Source organism: Panicum virgatum, chromosome 9N (genome assembly GCF_016808335.1).
Source record: "Panicum virgatum strain AP13 chromosome 9N, P.virgatum_v5, whole genome shotgun sequence".
Classification (NCBI taxonomy): domain Eukaryota; kingdom Viridiplantae; phylum Streptophyta; class Magnoliopsida; order Poales; family Poaceae; genus Panicum; species Panicum virgatum.
In genome coordinates, this window is record NC_053153.1 from 1110776 (window position 1) to 1128719 (window position 17944).

The 17944-nt window shown below is 46.9% G+C and overlaps 5 protein-coding genes across 8 annotated transcripts; 4 read left to right on the forward strand and 1 right to left on the reverse strand.

Moving 5' to 3' along the window:
• The first annotated feature begins 294 nt into the window (after positions 1-294).
• LOC120687467 (pirin-like protein) lies at positions 295-2365 on the forward strand. 3 transcript variants are annotated; one of them, XM_039969461.1, is made up of 6 exons: positions 295-622; positions 716-869; positions 965-1014; positions 1133-1200; positions 1302-1364; positions 1529-2348. In XM_039969461.1, the coding sequence occupies exons 1-6, from the start codon at positions 448-450 to the stop codon at positions 2120-2122; spliced, it is 1104 nt and encodes a 367-aa protein (XP_039825395.1). In that variant the 5' UTR covers positions 295-447; the 3' UTR covers positions 2123-2348. The 3 variants fall into 3 exon arrangements, with proteins under 3 accessions (XP_039825395.1, XP_039825394.1, XP_039825396.1); XM_039969462.1 differs by having other exon boundaries at positions 297-613; XM_039969460.1 differs by having other exon boundaries at positions 296-869; positions 1529-2365.
• A 271-nt stretch (positions 2366-2636) lies between these two features.
• On the forward strand, positions 2637-5820 carry LOC120687468 (4-hydroxy-3-methylbut-2-enyl diphosphate reductase-like). The gene is made up of 10 exons (XM_039969464.1): positions 2637-2974; positions 3049-3208; positions 3319-3380; positions 3681-3840; positions 4050-4170; positions 4593-4674; positions 4773-4870; positions 5056-5134; positions 5225-5275; positions 5412-5820. Exons 1-10 carry the CDS (start codon positions 2741-2743, stop codon positions 5493-5495), a joined length of 1131 nt encoding a protein of 376 aa, XP_039825398.1. The 5' UTR covers positions 2637-2740; the 3' UTR covers positions 5496-5820.
• Positions 5821-5994: 174 nt separating this feature from the next.
• On the forward strand, positions 5995-7891 carry LOC120687469. Its single transcript, XM_039969465.1, has one exon. The coding sequence runs from the start codon at positions 6681-6683 to the stop codon at positions 7620-7622; it is 942 nt and encodes a 313-aa protein (XP_039825399.1). The 5' UTR covers positions 5995-6680; the 3' UTR covers positions 7623-7891.
• Positions 7892-8691: 800 nt separating this feature from the next.
• On the forward strand, positions 8692-16734 carry LOC120687470 (ALBINO3-like protein 1, chloroplastic). 2 transcript variants are annotated; one of them, XM_039969466.1, is made up of 12 exons: positions 8692-9062; positions 10568-10678; positions 11655-11729; positions 12255-12315; positions 12525-12598; positions 12705-12809; positions 13454-13561; positions 14264-14367; positions 14620-14838; positions 15700-15847; positions 15935-15997; positions 16120-16734. In XM_039969466.1, the coding sequence occupies exons 1-12, from the start codon at positions 8754-8756 to the stop codon at positions 16210-16212; spliced, it is 1470 nt and encodes a 489-aa protein (XP_039825400.1). In that variant the 5' UTR covers positions 8692-8753; the 3' UTR covers positions 16213-16734. The 2 variants fall into 2 exon arrangements, with proteins under 2 accessions (XP_039825400.1, XP_039825401.1); XM_039969467.1 differs by lacking the exon at positions 15935-15997 and having other exon boundaries at positions 8695-9062; positions 16120-16634.
• On the reverse strand, positions 16452-17446 carry LOC120687471. The gene has a single exon (XM_039969468.1). It carries the CDS (start codon positions 17365-17367, stop codon positions 16996-16998), a length of 372 nt encoding a protein of 123 aa, XP_039825402.1. The 5' UTR covers positions 17368-17446; the 3' UTR covers positions 16452-16995.
• Between the last annotated feature and the right edge of the window lie 498 nt (positions 17447-17944).

A 17944-nucleotide genomic window follows, 5' to 3' on the forward strand; every position in this document is an offset into this window, starting at 1 on the left:
TGTATTATCTAATCGTGTCGCGTGTTTATTTGGACTTATCGCACGTTGCAGCAATTTTATAACAAGGATCGCTAGTTGATTATTAGGATAATGAATGCAGTGACGTGACGGTGATGTGCAGGATTGCGTAACGCTGACGGCGGCGTGACGCCGGCGTTGGCATGACGCCGAGGGTGCGAAAGAACGTCGTGAGCATCGGCATCGGCACCGCACGACACGACGCAGCCGCGTCCACCCAACCCCGCCCCAGCGATTCCGGAAGCAGCCAGCCAGCCCACCCCAGCCGCAATGGAAAGAAGCGCCAGCAGCCACGGGTGGCTGCCGCAGCCGAGCCGGTCAACCCCCATGGATGCTTAGTTTTTTTTAAAAAAGTTTTATAATCCGGGCCGCAGCGGAAGCCATGGATCGTGGTCAAACCCGGCAAAGGTATTTGTAGTGGCACGTCCCATGCCTCCTCGCCACCCCTCGAACCCACGCACAAGGATGACGACGACGATGATGAGGCTGAGGCAGCACCTGGCCTCCCCTATTTATACCTCCGCCATCGCCAGGATCGGCAACAGAGCCCACCACCACCGCCTCCCCATCGCGCCACCGCAAAAGCTGCGACCAAGTACTGCTAGTACTACCCACAACAAGCTCCTGCTCCTCCTGATTCTTCTGCTAGTCGTCGTCTTCTTCTTCTTCTTGATCCCGACCGTCTTGTTGCCCCCAGACCGAACCATGTCGTCGTCGTCGTCGTCGTCTTCCTCTGCATCGGACGCCGCCGCTTCGACGCCGTTCGAGAAGCCCAGGGCCGTGGTCAAGAAGCTCCTCGCCGAGTCGCAGCCCGAGGGTCAGGGCGCCACCGTCCGGAGGAGCATCGGCAGGTATCCCCCAATTCCCCTTCCTTCCTTCTGCAGTTCAGCTATTAACTGATCCTGATCTGGCGTTGACTTCCTCTTGGTCTCTTCTCTTTCGGCAGGCATGAGCTCAGGAACCTGGACCCCTTCCTCATGCTCGACGAGTTCTCAGGTACTAGGAGGATTACTAACTACTAGTAGCTCCTTTCCGCTCACCCGCCTAAAATTCCAATCTTTTTTGGTTTCGCCTTGCCTGCAACTGACTGTTCTCTGAATCCCTCTGATTGCAGTCTCCAAGCCCGCCGGGTTCCCCGACCATCCCCACAGAGGATTCGAGACCGTCACCTACATGCTCGAGGTGCGTGCGTCCACTCTACTCCTAGTTTACCAGCCGCGTCCTTCTTTTCCCGCGAGGTGTTGGCTCAAATGTCAGCTTCTGCGTTGTTGGATGGGTTGCAGGGCGCCTTCACCCACCAGGATTTTGCAGGCCACAAGGGCACCATCAGGACAGGGGATGTCCAGGTCAGCCTCTATTCTGCTCTGCTCTTTCTCTCTGATTCAGAACCTGCTGAATTCATTCATGGTTTCATTTTGGCAAAACACAAGTAAAAGATTTGTGCTCATGTGCTGACTGCTGACATTGCCATTGCTGCCATTTCTCTGTCTGAATCGAACCGCTCCTTCAGTGGATGACTGCCGGGCGTGGCATCGTGCACTCGGAGATGCCGGCGGGAGACGGGGTGCAGAAGGGCCTGCAGCTCTGGATCAACCTCTCCTCCAAAGACAAGATGATCGAGCCCCGGTACCAGGAGCTCCAGAGCAAGGACATCAGCCGCGCCGACAAGGACGGCGTGGAGGTCCGGATCATCGCCGGCGAGGCCTTCGGCGTGCGCTCCCCGGTGTACACGCGCACCCCGACCATGTACATGGACTTCACCATGCGGCCGGGGTCGGAGCTCCACCAGCCCATCCCGGAGGGCTGGAACGCCTTCGTCTACATCATCGACGGCGAGGGCGTGTTCGGCCGGGAGAGGTCGGCCCCCGTCGGCGCGCACCACTGCCTCGTGCTGGGCCCCGGCGACGGGCTGAGCGTGTGGAACAAGTCCGGCGCGCCGCTGCGGTTCGCGCTGGTGGGCGGGCAGCCGCTGGGCGAGCCGGTGGTGCAGCACGGGCCCTTCGTCATGAACTCGCGCGCCGAGATCCAGCAGGCCATGGAGGACTACTACTACGGCAAGAACGGCTTCGAGAGGGCCACCCAGTGGACCTCCTCCTCCGCCTGATCCACAGAGAAATCGACACAGGGGGAAGAAAAAGGAAAACAAAACAATTGATGTCCTCCATCATACTTGGATTGGACAGAGTTGACCATTAGCCTATACATACTACTGTACTCTTATCTTGATAACTAATTTTTTCTCTCCTTATTGTCTTGTATGGTGATTGTAATAAGCAGATTGGAGAATTTATTTACAGTCTGTTCTAATATACCATCATGATTTCTTTCAATGGATTAAATTTGTCCATTTGGATTGTTGTGTTCATCACAATAATAATCAAGATACAATCCAAGTCAACATCACCATCCGTGCTCCAAGTTTGGAACTTTGGAGAGTTCATCGCGATTTGTGGATAAGAGGATGATTTTTTTTTTTGTTCCTTCCAGTAAAATGTTTCAAGACGGCGGCGTACACGTGGCAGCACATGGAGCAAGCCACGTGGCACAGTGCCAGCTCGTTGCCGCCACAGGATTGGCGCGCTGAAGAGCAACCCAAAAAATCCACTGGAACAGAAGCCCAGCCCACTGGAATCAGACCACCTCCACTCCACTCCACTCGTTCCGCTTCTCCCACGCGAGAGCCACCACGTCCACCACCGCCGCCGGCACCCACGCCCACGCAATGCTGGCGGCGTCCCTCAAGCCCGCGCCCTCCCTCGCGGCCTTCTCCCCTTCCACCCGGAGGAGTCCCGCGCCATCAGTCGCCTTCCCCTTCCCTGCCCGCCTCAACCAGCGTCCGCTCTTCTCGGCCGCCGCAACCGCCGAGGGCACCGGCGCCCCCGCCAGCCAGGGGGAAGACTCCTCCTCCTTTTCCTCCGCCGCCGCCGCCCCGATCGATGAGGCGCGCCTGGCCCAGGTTCGTACCGTGTTAATTGCTCGGCTGCTGCTCGATGAAATGCCGATCAATTGAGGGAGTTGTGCTGCCTGCAGTTTGCTGCGGACTGGGAAGCCGCGCGCGCGGACAAGGAGCAGGGGAACATCCTCACGCTGCCGGTGCTCAGGGCAAATAGCGGTGGGCTCATCGTCAAGTTCAACTCCCTGCAGGGGTTCGTGCCCAACCCTCTCCTCAGCCCCGCGCACTGGTGCAAAGGTACTAGTTTTATTTTTCTCCAATTCTCGCAATCCGTCACACATTTTGTGAACATCCTGTGATTGCCAGGAAATATATGAGGTAGTGGTTGATTTTAGTTAAGCTTGCAGACCCAAAAAGGCCCATCCAAGATGTTACGAAGGACCTAGTAGGAACGTCCATTTCTGTCAAGGTAATTAAGTTTTCTTTGATTGTTCCATGGCACCCATCCATTTGCAATTGGGTGTGGCTATTTTGTTGTAACCTATTAGGAGGAAAATGAAGGATTAACCCAAAGTTTATTTATGTGTTCTGTATAATGTCCTGACTGATAATGAAACTTATGTGCAACTTGAGCCAGTTGTTACTGCTTGCATCACAAACGAACATGATTTCTGCCTAATAAGTTTATACTGTGCAAATTAGATAAACTGTGCTCAAGATTTGAGGGTTTTGTCGGTCTAGTTTTATTAGAAGCTGAATGTTACTCTAGGTGTCTGAAGTAAATGAGGAGCAAAGGAAGCTTGTCTTCACCGAGAAAGATGCTAGTTGGTCAAAATACTCTTCCCAAATCAAGATTGGTGACATCTATGATGGAATTGTGGGCTCAGGGTTCCACTATGGTGCATTTGTTCACCTGAGATTTCCTGATGGTACTTACTGGCAGCACCTTTGCCGTTTATTGTGCTAATTATTCGATGTATAGTATATGACAGTACCGCGAGGTACATAGCTGTTTGCTGGCACACTACACGCTGTGCTTTAAGCTTTTTATTTTTTAGCCTACCCCAACTCGCTTGGGACAAAAGGCTTTGTTGTTGTTGTTGTTTGTATAGTATATGACAGCAGCTACATTCTACAGGATTACATCATCTTACTGGTCTTGTACATATCTCTGAGGTGTCTTGGGATCTTGTTCAAGATGTCCAGGATTTTCTAAATGAAGGGGATGCTGTCAAGGTTATAGTGGTCAATATTGATATGTAAGTACTTCCTAAAACCTTACTGTGCTAGCTACATGCAGTCATGCACAATTGCTAATGTTGTGTCTTGATGAAGTAGATATACTGTGAAAATTTGGTGTAAAATGTTTCAGTTAATGTATCATAGAAACACCCTACATGGAAATTGTTAGTAGCGTCATTTGGCATGGATGTACGGTAACTTGGTATACATTAGGATGAAGGGTGTGGTAACTAAGGAGAACATGCATGACAAGTGTCTACATATCAAATTAACAATCTTTCAGTCATGCAAGATATACTATTCCTAGGGGGCAGCCTAATAGAATGATGATATGAGTTGGTTATATGTTTCAGCAAAGCATCATTTTTTTATCTGCTTTGTCATGAATGTGGTTCATATGAAATAATTGGACATACTTTGCATTTACAAAACAAAACAGGGAGAAGTCAAGGATAGCTTTATCAATCAGACAACTGGAGGAAGATCCTCTATTGGAGACATTGGATAAAGTTATTCCTTTGGTTAGTTGTTGAATGCAATGTCTAAGACTCTTATAGTGTATTTAATTTTGTGGTGGGAGAAATGTGGACTCATTCAGTAACCTTTTTTTTTCTTATAGGAAGCTGATCAATCTCCTGACCATATCATGTCTCCTTCAGAAGTTGAACTTCTGCCAGGACTTGATGGTATATGTAATGAACTATTGCAAGAGGATGGGTATGGTTTTTGTTTCTGTGATTGATATCTAATCTTTTATCATTGTTGTATATACTTTGTTAGCAAGTTTCTTACTGGCAAAAACATACCAGGTCACACAAATGCGACTGCAACATCTATAGTTGAGTTAGCCGTATATTTTCACAGTACCATCCATAGTCTAATTAATGCTATTATCTTTACAGTATAACTGATGTACAGTTTGGGCGCCAAGTGTTGGAGAAACGTGTTGTTTCACAAGATTTGGAGCTTTGGCTTTCCAACGTATGTTCCAGTCAATGCCGACCTTTTCATAGAGATAACAGATGAATGACATTAAAAGCTTGGACTAACTTGTCAGATCTCATTACACAGGTGCCAGCTAAGGATAACAAGTTCACACTTCTTGCGCGAGCTGGGAGGCAGGTTAGTTTTCTTCTGATACTGCACTTGATTTGTTTTCCTTTCTTTTCCGAGGGGTTTCATTATGCTAGCATTTGTCTGGCTCCTTGCCAACTAGATAGAAGTACAAGAATTGTGATTCCTTCCTATTACTTGGCAGGTCCAGGAAGTGTATTTGACATCTTCCCTAGACCAGGAGGGCATAAAGAAGGCTGTGCAAAGAGTACTAGGGCGTGTTCCTTGAGTCTGACACAGAGCAAGTAGAAACAGAGGTGTGCCTGTCCTCCCCAATTTTCTAACTATATGAAGCATTATAGCAAACAGCCTGAAATATCCGTCACTTTCACCACACTCTGCTAAACTTTTATCATCCCTGTTGGATACCACACCAACCAAAATCTGTAAATATTTGTAGCACAACAATGAGTAGTTTAGCCATCCTTTGTGCATCCTCGACACAAGCATGTCGTTAAGCGGTGGTTTTATGTATTTGCTGGGGTCTGCCTTTTGATGTCGCTGCTTGTACTTGTCTGAACTCTTGAGGCCGCTTTCAGATGCAGATTTATTCAGTACGGTTTTGTTTCAGTACCTCAGGAACGTTTAGGATTCTGTCAGGAAGTTAACTAAAACATGTGGTTTTGGACCAGATCCCCAATCCAAATCGGTCCTTGTTTATGGAACAATTTGCTGGTTTAGGTGCACTGAGCTCTGAACAAAATGCTCATCCAATGTTGACTGCATATATCCAGTGGTGCTGAGAGCTGAGGTCCGAGAGTGACCTGAGACGACACGTACAGCCTCCTTCCTTTGTCAATTGTTCATCGTTAGGACCGATCTGTGACTGTGAGCTAGATATTATCCAAGCCAGTAAAACAAGTGCATAATTAATAAGCTGCCCCCTGGCTGACTTGAACAGCCGGATCGAACTGATCGATCAATGTTATCCCAAGGAAGGATGCATTTTCTGTTGACGCCCCTAGGACTAGTAAAATACTAGATCTAGCAAGGCCGCACATCCACGCCGGCGATGTCGACGGACACGTGGGTTCGTGGGCATTTCGGGTGGCCACTGGCCTTCTTGATCATCGCATGGTCTCGCTCCTCGAGCGATCGACGCTTCCAAGGCAGGCCCAAACAAGAACAGTGTTGTGTTGATGATCGCGAGAAAGCATCGGCCACCCGGTCGAATCTGCGGCGCCGCCGCCGGCAGATCGCGCTCGCCACGGCACAGCCAAGGAGAACCTGACAAAACGAGAGCCCATGATATAAACACGGCCGCGCTCCATGGAGCCACCTCCCTCTTCTTCCTCGCAGCTCCCCCCAGCCTCCACCTACTCTACTACCTTACCTGTCGTTCTGCTCAAGATAGCGTCGTGCTTCGATCGATTTGAAGCAAAGCTAATAGCTAGCTGCTGCTGCTGCTGCTGCCATGCCGTACGGCGGCGGTGCATCCCATCAGCAGCCATCTTGCACCACGGTGCCGCTGGGCAAGTCGGTGCGCTGCGCGCTCCGGGCGGCGATCGGCATGCAGAAGAAGCCCAAGGACAAGCCGAAGCCGAGGAACCCCGGCAGGGGCGACCCGGCGTCCGCGGGCAGCGGCAGCTCCGCGGAGCTGATCAGCTCCTTCTCCAAGGAGGCGGCGAGGAAGGAGTCGGTGGTGCGTGTGGTGCTGTCGAGCGGCGTGGTGGAGGTGTACCCGGGGGTGGTGCTGGCGTGCACCGTCATCCAGAGGCACCTGCCGGGGCTCTGCCTGGCGCACCCGGACGTGTTCCGCAACCCGCACGGCGCGGTGCTCCGCCCGCTCGAGCCGCTCTTCCCCGGCCAGAAGTTCCTGCTCATCCCCTGGTCCACCGTCGTCAAGCTCAAGCAGAAGATCCCCGAGAGCTCCATCGGCGCCTTCGCCGACGAGGACACGGGGAGCGAGGAGGCCACGTCGTCCCCGGAAACGGGAGAGGAGGAGGACCAGGACCAGGACCACAGCGGCGGCGCCGCGGCGTCGGCGGAGGAGGAGCGGCACGATAGCAGCTTGATGCCGGCGTGCAGCGCGCGGGAGTACTTCGTGGCCAGGGACCCGTGGTCGGCGTGCCGGTTCAGGAGGCTGGTGGAGCAGGGCCTGGCCGTGGAGCCGAGCAGAGAGGAGCAGCCGGAGCAGAGGAAGGGCAAGGCAAGGAAGAAGGGGCAGAAGAAGCGGAAGGGGAATAGTAAGAAGCGGAGAGAGCGTCGTCCAGGTCCAGCCGCCGGGCCACTGCGGCCGGCGGGGTTGAGGGCGCTGGCGACGGCGAGGAGGACGTGGGAGCCCAGCCTGCCGTCGGTGGTGGAGGAGGAGAACGGAGGATCGTCGGAGTTGTTCCCAAGCCATGATCGATCATGAATGATTCGTGAGCAGTAAGTTGTTGCACACAGTCACTCCGATCCGATGCTGATGTCGTTGAAGCCACCAGCGCCACCATCCATCACAGCCTTGTTTGTGATCGGATGTTCTTTTTTTTTTTGAAAGGTTTGTGATCGGATGTTAACAGCATGCAGAGTAGTAGTGCCCTGGTCCGTATATATGTGCATTTTCAATCAGGTTTTCTGTCCGCGTCGATCAGAATGTATGTATTGGTGTCAGTATATGCATGTTCCATGACCTTGTTGTGATCGATCCTGTCGAGTTGTTGTTGTCTTGCGCTTTGATGTTGTCGTGACAATGCAACAATTTTTACCGTCCCACTCGTCCTGCAATTGCAAAGTTGGAAACTCGTCAGAATAGATAGATAGATAGATAGATATATAGAGGGGGCGCCATTTTCTTCGTGTTGTGTACTCTCTTGCATTGCATCTGAGACGCTCAGAGCCAGGCCAGCCTCCCACCATCTTAAATGACCCCAGTTGGTATGTATGTGTGCTGTCGTGGGTGAATTTTACGTATTCAGGTTCCTCAACACGTTACCGTGGCACGATCGCGATCGAGATTTGAATGGCAACATGTTCCTGTGGCACGATCTATGATTTGCTACGTTAACGCTATGGTAAATATCTACTAATTATAGATGAATTACTCCATCCGTCTCCTGAACTAGTTCAGAAATTCTGCAATTAATTTATACTTAGACTTTATTTAATATTTTTAAATAATAAGATCTCCCTAGATGTAGATGGGATAGTTCAGGAATGGATGCTGGTCTTGAAGAAAAAGGCCCAGCTGAGGCTGACCAGGCCCACTCGTCAACGGCGGGCGGGCCCCATGATACCCAGGACCGGCCCACGTGCGTTATAGCGGGGCCGCGCAGGTTGGTAGGAAGCCACGCGTGAACGGGAAGAGCAATGCGGAATTGCATTCCGTGTCGAAACGCTCTGCTGCTCCCCCCAACACTCCGCGGCTCGGCTCGTCTGCTGCTGCCTCCTACTCGTGTGTGTCCCCTGCTCGACTCGCTTGCTGCGCTGCCCGCCCGCCCGCCCGCCGCGGCCTTCCCAATCTCCGACCACCACCACCACCCCGCCGCCTCCTGCTCCTCCTCCAATGGCCGCGCCCTCCCACCTCCACCTCCTGGGTTGCCCCCAAGCCCTAGCCCTCGCCCCGCCCTCGTCGCAGGGCCCCTCCGCCGCCGCCGCTCCCCGCCTCGGCTTCCGCCGCCTCCGCCTCCGCCTCCGCCCCGCCGCCGCGCTCGGCCCCACCGACGCCGGCGAGCTGCTCGGCCGCGTCGAGGCCTTCCTCTACACCGTCGCGGACGCCGCCGTCTCCGCGGCCCCGGAGGCGGGCGGCGGGGCCAAGGAGGCGGCCGGGGACTGGCTCTCCGGCATCACAAACTCCATGGAGACCGTGCTCAAGGTGCGCCTCTTGCCCGCCTGCGGTTCCGTGCTTGCCTGTCCCGGCTCAATTGGGTGCATGGGTTTATGCCGCGCTTGCGTGGGTTGCTTCCCTTGCCGTCTGTGGACTGTCGACGCGTCTTCTGCGTTCTGTTTTGGGATTTCGCGCAGCTGTCCGGTGAGGCGGTGACGGTGACCTCCCATTTTTGCGCTGAAACTGGTATGGTGCGAGGCCGTAGGAATGTTAGCTGGAATCAACCACTTGCTTAGATTGCTGTGTTGCCTGGGAGCGATCCGCCGCGGAAGGCATTCTCGTCTTGTTGCAAAGGAGCGACACACTTTCTCCACATGCTCCGAAATAGTTAATGTGGCGAGGTCGCATGAGGAATGGGATTTCATTAGCTTTCTGAGCACCAGCCTTAGGCAGATCAATCATTAGTAACTTTTACTTTTTTATATAAACATAGTGGGACGTTTTGGAGAGTGCTGACCCTTTGGCGGCACTTGGTTGAATTGAAGGGTCGTGCGAGTATACACCAAGGGCGCCACAAGAGTCTGCATCCCGCTGAACAATTTCTTCACATACCTTAATGGGAAGACACAATCTGCCATTCCTTATCACTTCATAGCCTATTCAAATGTATAACTAAATAGTTTGAAATTTTCGTAAAGCTATTTAGCCAAAGTTTTGTTGTCCCAATGATTGTGCCAACTGCTACCTATATATTTTGCTATGAAGACAAATTACCATCACTAGTTCAATAACTCTGATTTAGACCTGCACTCCTGCACGCACATAGTGTTGATACTGATATGTGTAATGGCTGCCGTACTTGAGGGACTACAGGGATTTATAAGAACTAACTTGTTTCTTCCAGCCGCTTAACTAACTTGTTTCTTCCAGCCGCTGAAGGGCACAATCGGGTTTTTGATGGAAAGAAATAACCACATGCAATAATTACTGCTTGATTATTTGCAAAAGTCACTGATTAGTGTGCTTTAAGTGCGCAATAGTTTATCCATTCATGCTTCTTTTGACTATTGAGAACGGAAATGCCCATGTTTTGCTGTTGTAACTCCCAATTCATACAAGATGTTACAATACCGAAATGAAAGTTTATTTCCTCTGTTTAACTTTATTGGTACCAATATCATATTAAAAGATTCATGGAAAATTAATCTATCGATACAACTTTTGTGCACTAAACATGCATATGCTTCCAAAGGCTGACCGTTTCAAATCCTAATCTTCCTATAAAAGAAACATAGGGAGTACTTTTTGCTAATGCTGAGAAAGAGATGAAGAGAACCAGTTTTTGTATCCCACTTTCCTGCGTGTTTGTCACATTATCATATAAGTGACGCCTGACTACATATGGACTATTGGTAATTATTATTATGTGTATCGTTCAATTTGTGCACATGTCTTATGGTTTTTCTTATTCTCAGTCTGCACCCTTGCCTTGTATGTTTAGAGTGTATATCATGCTTCAACACATTCTGGTGATAAATTTTTCCCATTAACAGGTTCTCAAAGATGGTCTATCAGCTCTCCATGTTCCCTATTCATATGGTTTTGCAATCATTCTCCTCACTGTTCTTGTCAAGGCTGCTACATTTCCTCTTACAAAGAAGCAGGTAAATCTCCATGCTATATTTCTATGTTTCTACGGTCAGGTTAAAAAAATACCCTAGACCACAGGTAGAATCTGCAGTCAGAATACATTGTGATATAATTGAAATTTACTCTTAGCATACTTCTGCTCAACTTCAGCTCAACAAAATTGATCGAGATATTTATCGATACTTGATCAAATGACATGTCGTATGTATGTGGCGTCGTGACTGTATTTTCTTTCTTCTATCCACTGGCTTTATCTTCAAGGATATTCTGGAAAATGGTGATTCCTTGCTGGACCATCTCATCCAGTAATTAATGCATGACTTCATCCTTTGTAGCAGTGCTTTGCGGAAGAAACTTTAATGCCAGAACTGTAGTTAGAGAAATGTGAAACATGTGTTTTTCCTTGCGGGGAGAATTTTGTGCTCTCTGATTCAGGAACAATTATGAAGATTGGATCCGGTTAAATTTGCCATTCAAGGATTACCTACTACCAATAAATGATATACAATAAAAAAATATACACTTCAAATCAGCTGCATCTTTTTTCTTTTGGATACCTAATCTGCTGGAATATTGCACTTATTTATTTATATGCCTTTCTGCAAATTATGAACATATCACCTATTGCTACACCGGGTGGGTGGGGGTTGAATAATGTGGGGGTAAAGTTTACTGGTCATTGGTAACTTCTTCTGTCTAGGCATTATTTGCCTTCCTTTATTATACACGGACATTGCACTCATGGTTTTTTAGTATCAATCTTTCTGTATGAAATTACATTCTTTTAGTCCTGTGGCACTTATTTAGTTGCTTCAATTATATTTCTCATTTGAAGATCCTTTCAAGAGAACTTTCAAATATCTGGACATTGCTTAGATGTGCCCTCAAGTTTGGCAGATGTGTTACCTTCTGCTAAAAATAGTGCATATGCTTTAGCTGTTCATTTAATATCCAATACTGAAACTAGCACATTATGGCATTTTGTTATAGGTTGAGTCTGCACTTGCAATGAGGTCACTGCAACCTCAAGTGAAGGCCATTCAAGAACGATATGCTGGTGATCAGGTGATTATATTTTACATATCAATCTGTTTTTCCTTGGCAAATGTATTGATCTATTATAGCATAATATGCTAGATTGATGCATATTTTCATATGTTTGACCGCTGCACATATTCTTACCTTGGATTCTTTAATGTTGTACTGTACTGCAGTGAGGGTAAACATCATAGTCATTTTATTACCAACAGTGGAAACATCATATATACTATAAATTGAGGTCCTTGTCAAGTGTAAGGTTGAGTTTTATTGTCTTGATTAATTTTTTTTTCCTCGGAGCTGTTATGATGTTTTGTAAGAAACCATGATGATTAAGTCTTGATGTATTGTTAGCTGATTCCAAAGTTCATTATGACATCAAGAAACAGGGGTAATTTTGTCCATGAGGTACAGCAAAGTGCAGATTTCATTTGAGCAGTTTATTAGACACATAGTGCATCTGTTTTCCAAAGTGCATTTTAGGCAACAAAATGGATTTAGACTTCAACTGGAGTTACAATTGCTTTGTTAATCTTTTATTTGTTCTACCAGGAAAGGATACAGCTTGAAACTGCTCGTTTATACAAGTTATCTGGTGTTGACCCACTTGCAGGTTAGCTCTGAATTATCATACTTTTTGTTTTTACTATGAGTGGATGCACCCAATCCTCAATCCATAGCAAGTCTTAATATAAGTGTTGGTCATTTGGGTTCAGATTGTCTTTGTCTATTGCTGCCTCTTCATCTTTGCATCTCCTTATGTGAATAAGTTCTTCTGTTAGTTATTCACGTATACTTCCCTTTGGTATTTTCCTGCAATAGGATGCTTGCCTACCCTCGTGACAATACCAGTTTGGATTGGTCTATACAGAGCTCTCTCAAATGTAGCTAATGAGGTTGATATGCTGAAACATCCATTCTGTCTTTGTCATTATTCATTATAGTATTGATGAAAAGTAAACATTCACATTACCTGATGTGCTTGTGTCTTCATTAAAAAAGGGACTTCTGACTGAAGGCTTTTTTTGGATACCTTCTTTGGCTGGTCCTACAACAATTGCGGCTCGACAAAATGGGCAGGGAATATCCTGGCTTTTTCCTTTTACGGTAAGCTCTGAGCATGAATAACTTGATGTCCCATAGCATAGGATTTGTTCCCTTTTTGTACACAGCAGCACAGTGCAGCAGAATTATTAGAGCTGCAGTGCTGCACTGACTTTCTACTCATGCAGCTTATATTTTTAAGGCCTTTTGGTAACAGCAGCCCAATGCAACTAAACTAGTGGAGCTACATTGACTTACCCATGCAGTTTATATTGTTAAGGATCACATTGAATTCTCCGTGATGCCATGCTCAATTGTTTACTTCTATCAAGTTCGATTTGTTCTGCAGAGAAGTTTACAGCTTTACATATGACGATTTTCTTGTACTTGTGTGTCAAAAAATAAAATTCATGAGTCCAGTTTCAGTTTCCAGCGTGCACCTGCTGGCATGATGCAGCATCTGCGTGTATCTGTTTTCCATAAATATTTGAGGGATCTACAACAAGGAGTTTGTCCATAAATTTAGCTTTATTTGCCAATGTAGAAGTTAAGTTATGGTTGCACAAGATTTTAATGCTGCTTATGCCTTTTAGTGACTTATAAGTATTTCTTTTGATAAGACCATTTGAAAATGATAGTCGATACTGTTTCGGGGAATATGGGTCTATTTTATATTTCTGACATAAGTTAAATTGATGATATTGTAGGACGGCCATCCACCTCTTGGCTGGTCGGACACTTTGGCATACCTTGTCTTGCCAGTTCTTCTTGTCATTTCGCAATACATATCTGCTCAAGTAATGCAGCCACCACAGGTTAGTTTTACCAACTTTTGAACTTGTTTATTCACTGAAGCTACTATTTTACTCTAAGTGCACATTCGTCTCGTCTTCAATATTCATATGAAGATTTCTTGTTAAAAATTGATAATTGCCATGATTGTGCAGCTTAACTTACATGATAAAGAGTATTGGCAATGTTCCTTGTATGTGAACTAGCTAACCTGCTAATGAATAACCATATGATATACATGAGTTGACTTAACAACTTCAGTTCAACCATGCATGATTCTTCGGAAGATCAGATAGCTTGCTTTTGTCAGCTCGTTTCGCTCCGTTATGGAGTGTTTGGTAGAGTGGCATGATTGATGGATCATCTATCCTAGATCCGGACCAAACCACCTTTTTTGGTTTGAGGAGTGGAATGGTTAATTCATCACCATCTCATCCCTCACAAGCATGATTAGTTCAAGGAACAGTGTGATCCCACTAAGATCTGTAGGAGGCTGAACCGCCCCATCCTATATTGGTTGATTCCCCAAACCAAACACATTATTAAGTATCTGTATTGCAGTCTAATTATTCAAGGAAAAGAATTGCAGAATTGAGAAAGCATGATTTGAGGGCTGATCTTTGTTTGATGTCCAACGCAAGCATACCTCAGTAGGCATATTATGCCCATGGAGTTCCATTATTTTCAAATGCCTAACATACTGTTTGGCATATTATGTTTTGCAGAGCAATGATCCTAGCCAACAAGGTGCTCAAGCTGTCACAAAGTTCTTACCGTTGCTAATTGGTTATTTTGCTCTCTCAGTGCCTTCTGGACTAAGTCTATACTGGTAAGAATTGAAGTTGACATACAATTAGAAAATTATTCCTAAACTTGAGTATGCTGCTATGCTAGTTTTGTCTGGAATCTAGCATGTTCTATATTCGAAAACAAGTTTTTCACCCTTTTACCTTGTTTTAACTGTAAATATTCTAATTCTGTATCCACTTATGTGAGTCTCACCAAGTGTTGTTTGTTTTCTGTTTTGTTTTCAACTTTTATTATTTAGTTATGGCTTTGATAATTTGTAGCTTTATTGCAGGCTTACTAATAATATTCTCAGCACTGCCCAACAAATGTGGCTTCAAAAGCTTGGAGGTGCAAAAAACCCTGTCAAAGAATACATTGACAAACTTTCAAGAGAAGAGTCGGCTAATGTTCGGAAGAATGAATCTGCTGTTCAGGATGAACCTCTCCCTAACCTTAGTAAACCCCAGCCCAGCCAAGAGCCGAAAGCAACTGGGCCACAACGTGGTGAAAGGTAATGTTCAAAATTTGGTGAAAGCTACTATCTCAGCACTAAAGTCATGGTCAGTAAACTATCAGATCCCAGACTTCATTACAACAATGAACACTGGCATAAAATTTGATTGGGCTCTTACTGTTGGAAAAAGGTTACTGTGATTTTTCTATCAATTAGTTGACTATGGAGCTTCTGAAAATAATCCATTTACTGTTGCCAAATGCTGAATCCAATGTTTGGTGATAATACCGGGGCCCAATGTTTGATTAGAAGCATAAGTGTTTAAATATAACAGGAAAACAGAAGCAAAGGAAGTTTAGAATCTGGACTTTATGGAGCCTTAGGGCATGTTGGAATTCTTACCTTGACATGCTTTGTGTGGCTGGGTAGGAAACACTGTGTTTGGTTGCCTTGATTGCTACCTCATTTCCTGCGCTTTCTAGGATTCCTATCGCCAATACGTTTTATGAATTATGGTACCGGCACCGAGCGAGGCAAGGAAGACAGGCAAGGCAACCAAACACGCCCTTAATGCAAACTGCTATTGACTTTTAGCACTGCAGCATCATGGGTATTTGATTTATTTTGTGCCACATTTAGCTGCTTGTTGTGTTTATTTACAAGTGACACCTATACCTTCCTTGCTACCCTAGAAATATGGTTGATGTGTTTGGCAGGGAGAAAAGTAAAAGACAAATAGTAATTTGATAAAATATTGAAATTGTCCAAACTATCAAGGGGAAATAGCGATAGGATGAAGTTGTCCACAAGTCTAATTTGGTCTTGCGTCCTTTGAAGGATTAGTGGACAAGTTATGTTGCATTTAGCCTGAAAGTATGCAACATTATATTGTGATTTCTTATGCATTTTTATGTTCAGATTTAGGAAACTAAAGGAGGAAGAAGAGTCGAGGAGAAAAGAGGTTCTGGGACAAGCAAGAGAATCAGAACAGTCAAGCATTGAATCTAGAGTCCTTGATGGAGCACAAAATTTGGATGTCTCTTCTGGAAACAACAAAGATAGACAGGTACCGTGTGTTTTTTTTGTTGCTTGTTATATGGTTTATTTCAGCACTACTAGAAGTCGTTTGATTGCTGATAATAGTATTAAACAGGAACCTCATGAAAATGGATCAGTCGTAGCTAATAACAATGGTGGACTTGACCATAGTAGAAATGTATGGTGCTCTTTCTGTTAACTTGTTTGTTCCAGTATGAAAATCAAAACATGCTGTTATGAGCATCCATCAAAAGGCTAAAATGATTATTAATACCATGTTTGGCTGTCTATGAATTTCAGGAAGCACCTGACGGTAATTCCTCAGTAAGCAAACCTGTCTCATCAGACGGCCACAAATTGACGGACCAAGAGAATGAAAATGATGCAGTGTAGCGAATGCATTTAGACACCTCTAGTCACTCACACATTCTACTGGTATGCTACGCTTGCTGAAAATCGCCGGCTCAAGCGGATCTACTTCCACACGCTGTTCCGAATTTATCGTCCAGTTTAGTTGTGAGATAGTGAGCAATAGTTTTTCAGCTACAGGAGAGCCGAGTATCACAAGGAGATACCAGGAGGCTAAATTGTTTGAAACCACGATCTAGGGCTAGGATCTTTTTTTGTCTAGAATTTGAAGGTGTAGATTATGTGATAGATGAAAGGATTTTGTCCGTCACGTCAACGTTGTCCAGCTGGGATGGATGTATGGTAGCTGTAAATGTATATCTTCCATCCTCGCCTGATTTTTGACCGTACAAGCGGCTGATATTTTACTTAGCTAGCAGTATATACCTCGTGACAATAATTTTGAAGTGCAAGGTGATGTCTGACAGAAGAATGCGGATAGATGAACACAATTATTTTGTCTTCAGAAGCATATGCTCTAATATAATCTGATGCTTCTAGTGCGAATTTGAGTTGAGAAAGAAAAAAGAATACTTCTAGTGTGAATTTGAGTTGAGAAAGAAAAAAGAATAGTTATACATATATGAAATCAAAGAAACTGGACATGTAAATTTGCAGTGCTCAACAAAGCTTGTCGTCGTGATCATCTAGACACGCAGGGGGCGTTGGCTTCGGTCATTCTTAGTCCCAGCAAACCCATCACAACGCATGCATGCATAAAATGAAAATCAATCTCCAATCGCTCCCGAGAGTGAGTGCCTCGATCGATCAGAAGGCGAAGACTCCTGCGGCGACGGCCGCGACGGCGCCCACGCGGGCCGCCAGCACCGCGAGGTCGGCCGGCGCGCCGCTGGCGGCGGCGCCACCCGCGGTAGCTTCGGTGCCGGGCGGGGAGGGGAGCTCGGGCTTGGGCTCGGTCATGGTGGCGCCGGTGGGCGCGCCGACGGGCGCGGCGTCGTCGTCGTCTTCCACGGAGTCGTCGTCGGAGGCCGGCGTGTCGCCGTCGAAGGATCCCAGCGGGGTCTGCGCCACGGGGGTCAGGATGGTCGGCTTGGCGTCGTCGGCGGACACGACGGCGGCCAGGGCCGCGACGACCGCGGCGGCGAGGAGGAGGAGCAGCAGCTCCCGGTGCGCGGCCATCGTCCGGAGATGAGGCACGATAGCTAGATCGAGCAGGTTAATTAAGGTGGAGGAGAAAGGATCGCTAATCTTCAGTGCGTTAATAACTTATTATCTCTAGGAGCAGCTGCAAGTTAAGAATCGGCAATGCGAGGGCGGGGTCGAGTTTATATATATACGTATGTATGAGGGAGATGGGCATGCAGCGAGCGAGAGAGGTTGGCGGTTCTCCGTTTGACTTTGACCCGCGACGTTGGCCACGGGATGGGACACTGGCTACGCGGGTCCCACGGAAGTCGCCCAGGTTGGGAGGCTGGTCAGCGTTCGAGCCATTTCTTCGGTTTGCTGGTAGGCATGAACCGTGGGAAGGAAGGGTGAATCGAACCGTGAACACTAGAAGTGTCGAACCATGACTGTTAAGAGAGAAATCGGCATTTCCAGAAGAGTCGAACCAAGATAAATTAAATAATACTATTTTCTGCACAAGACTGTTGCCTTTGGCCACCGCCCATGCAACGAGAGAGAGATGAAACTCTATACGTGAGTCCTACCAGCGATGTTGACATTGTGGAATCGAAAGTTTATTATTGTTGGCTTT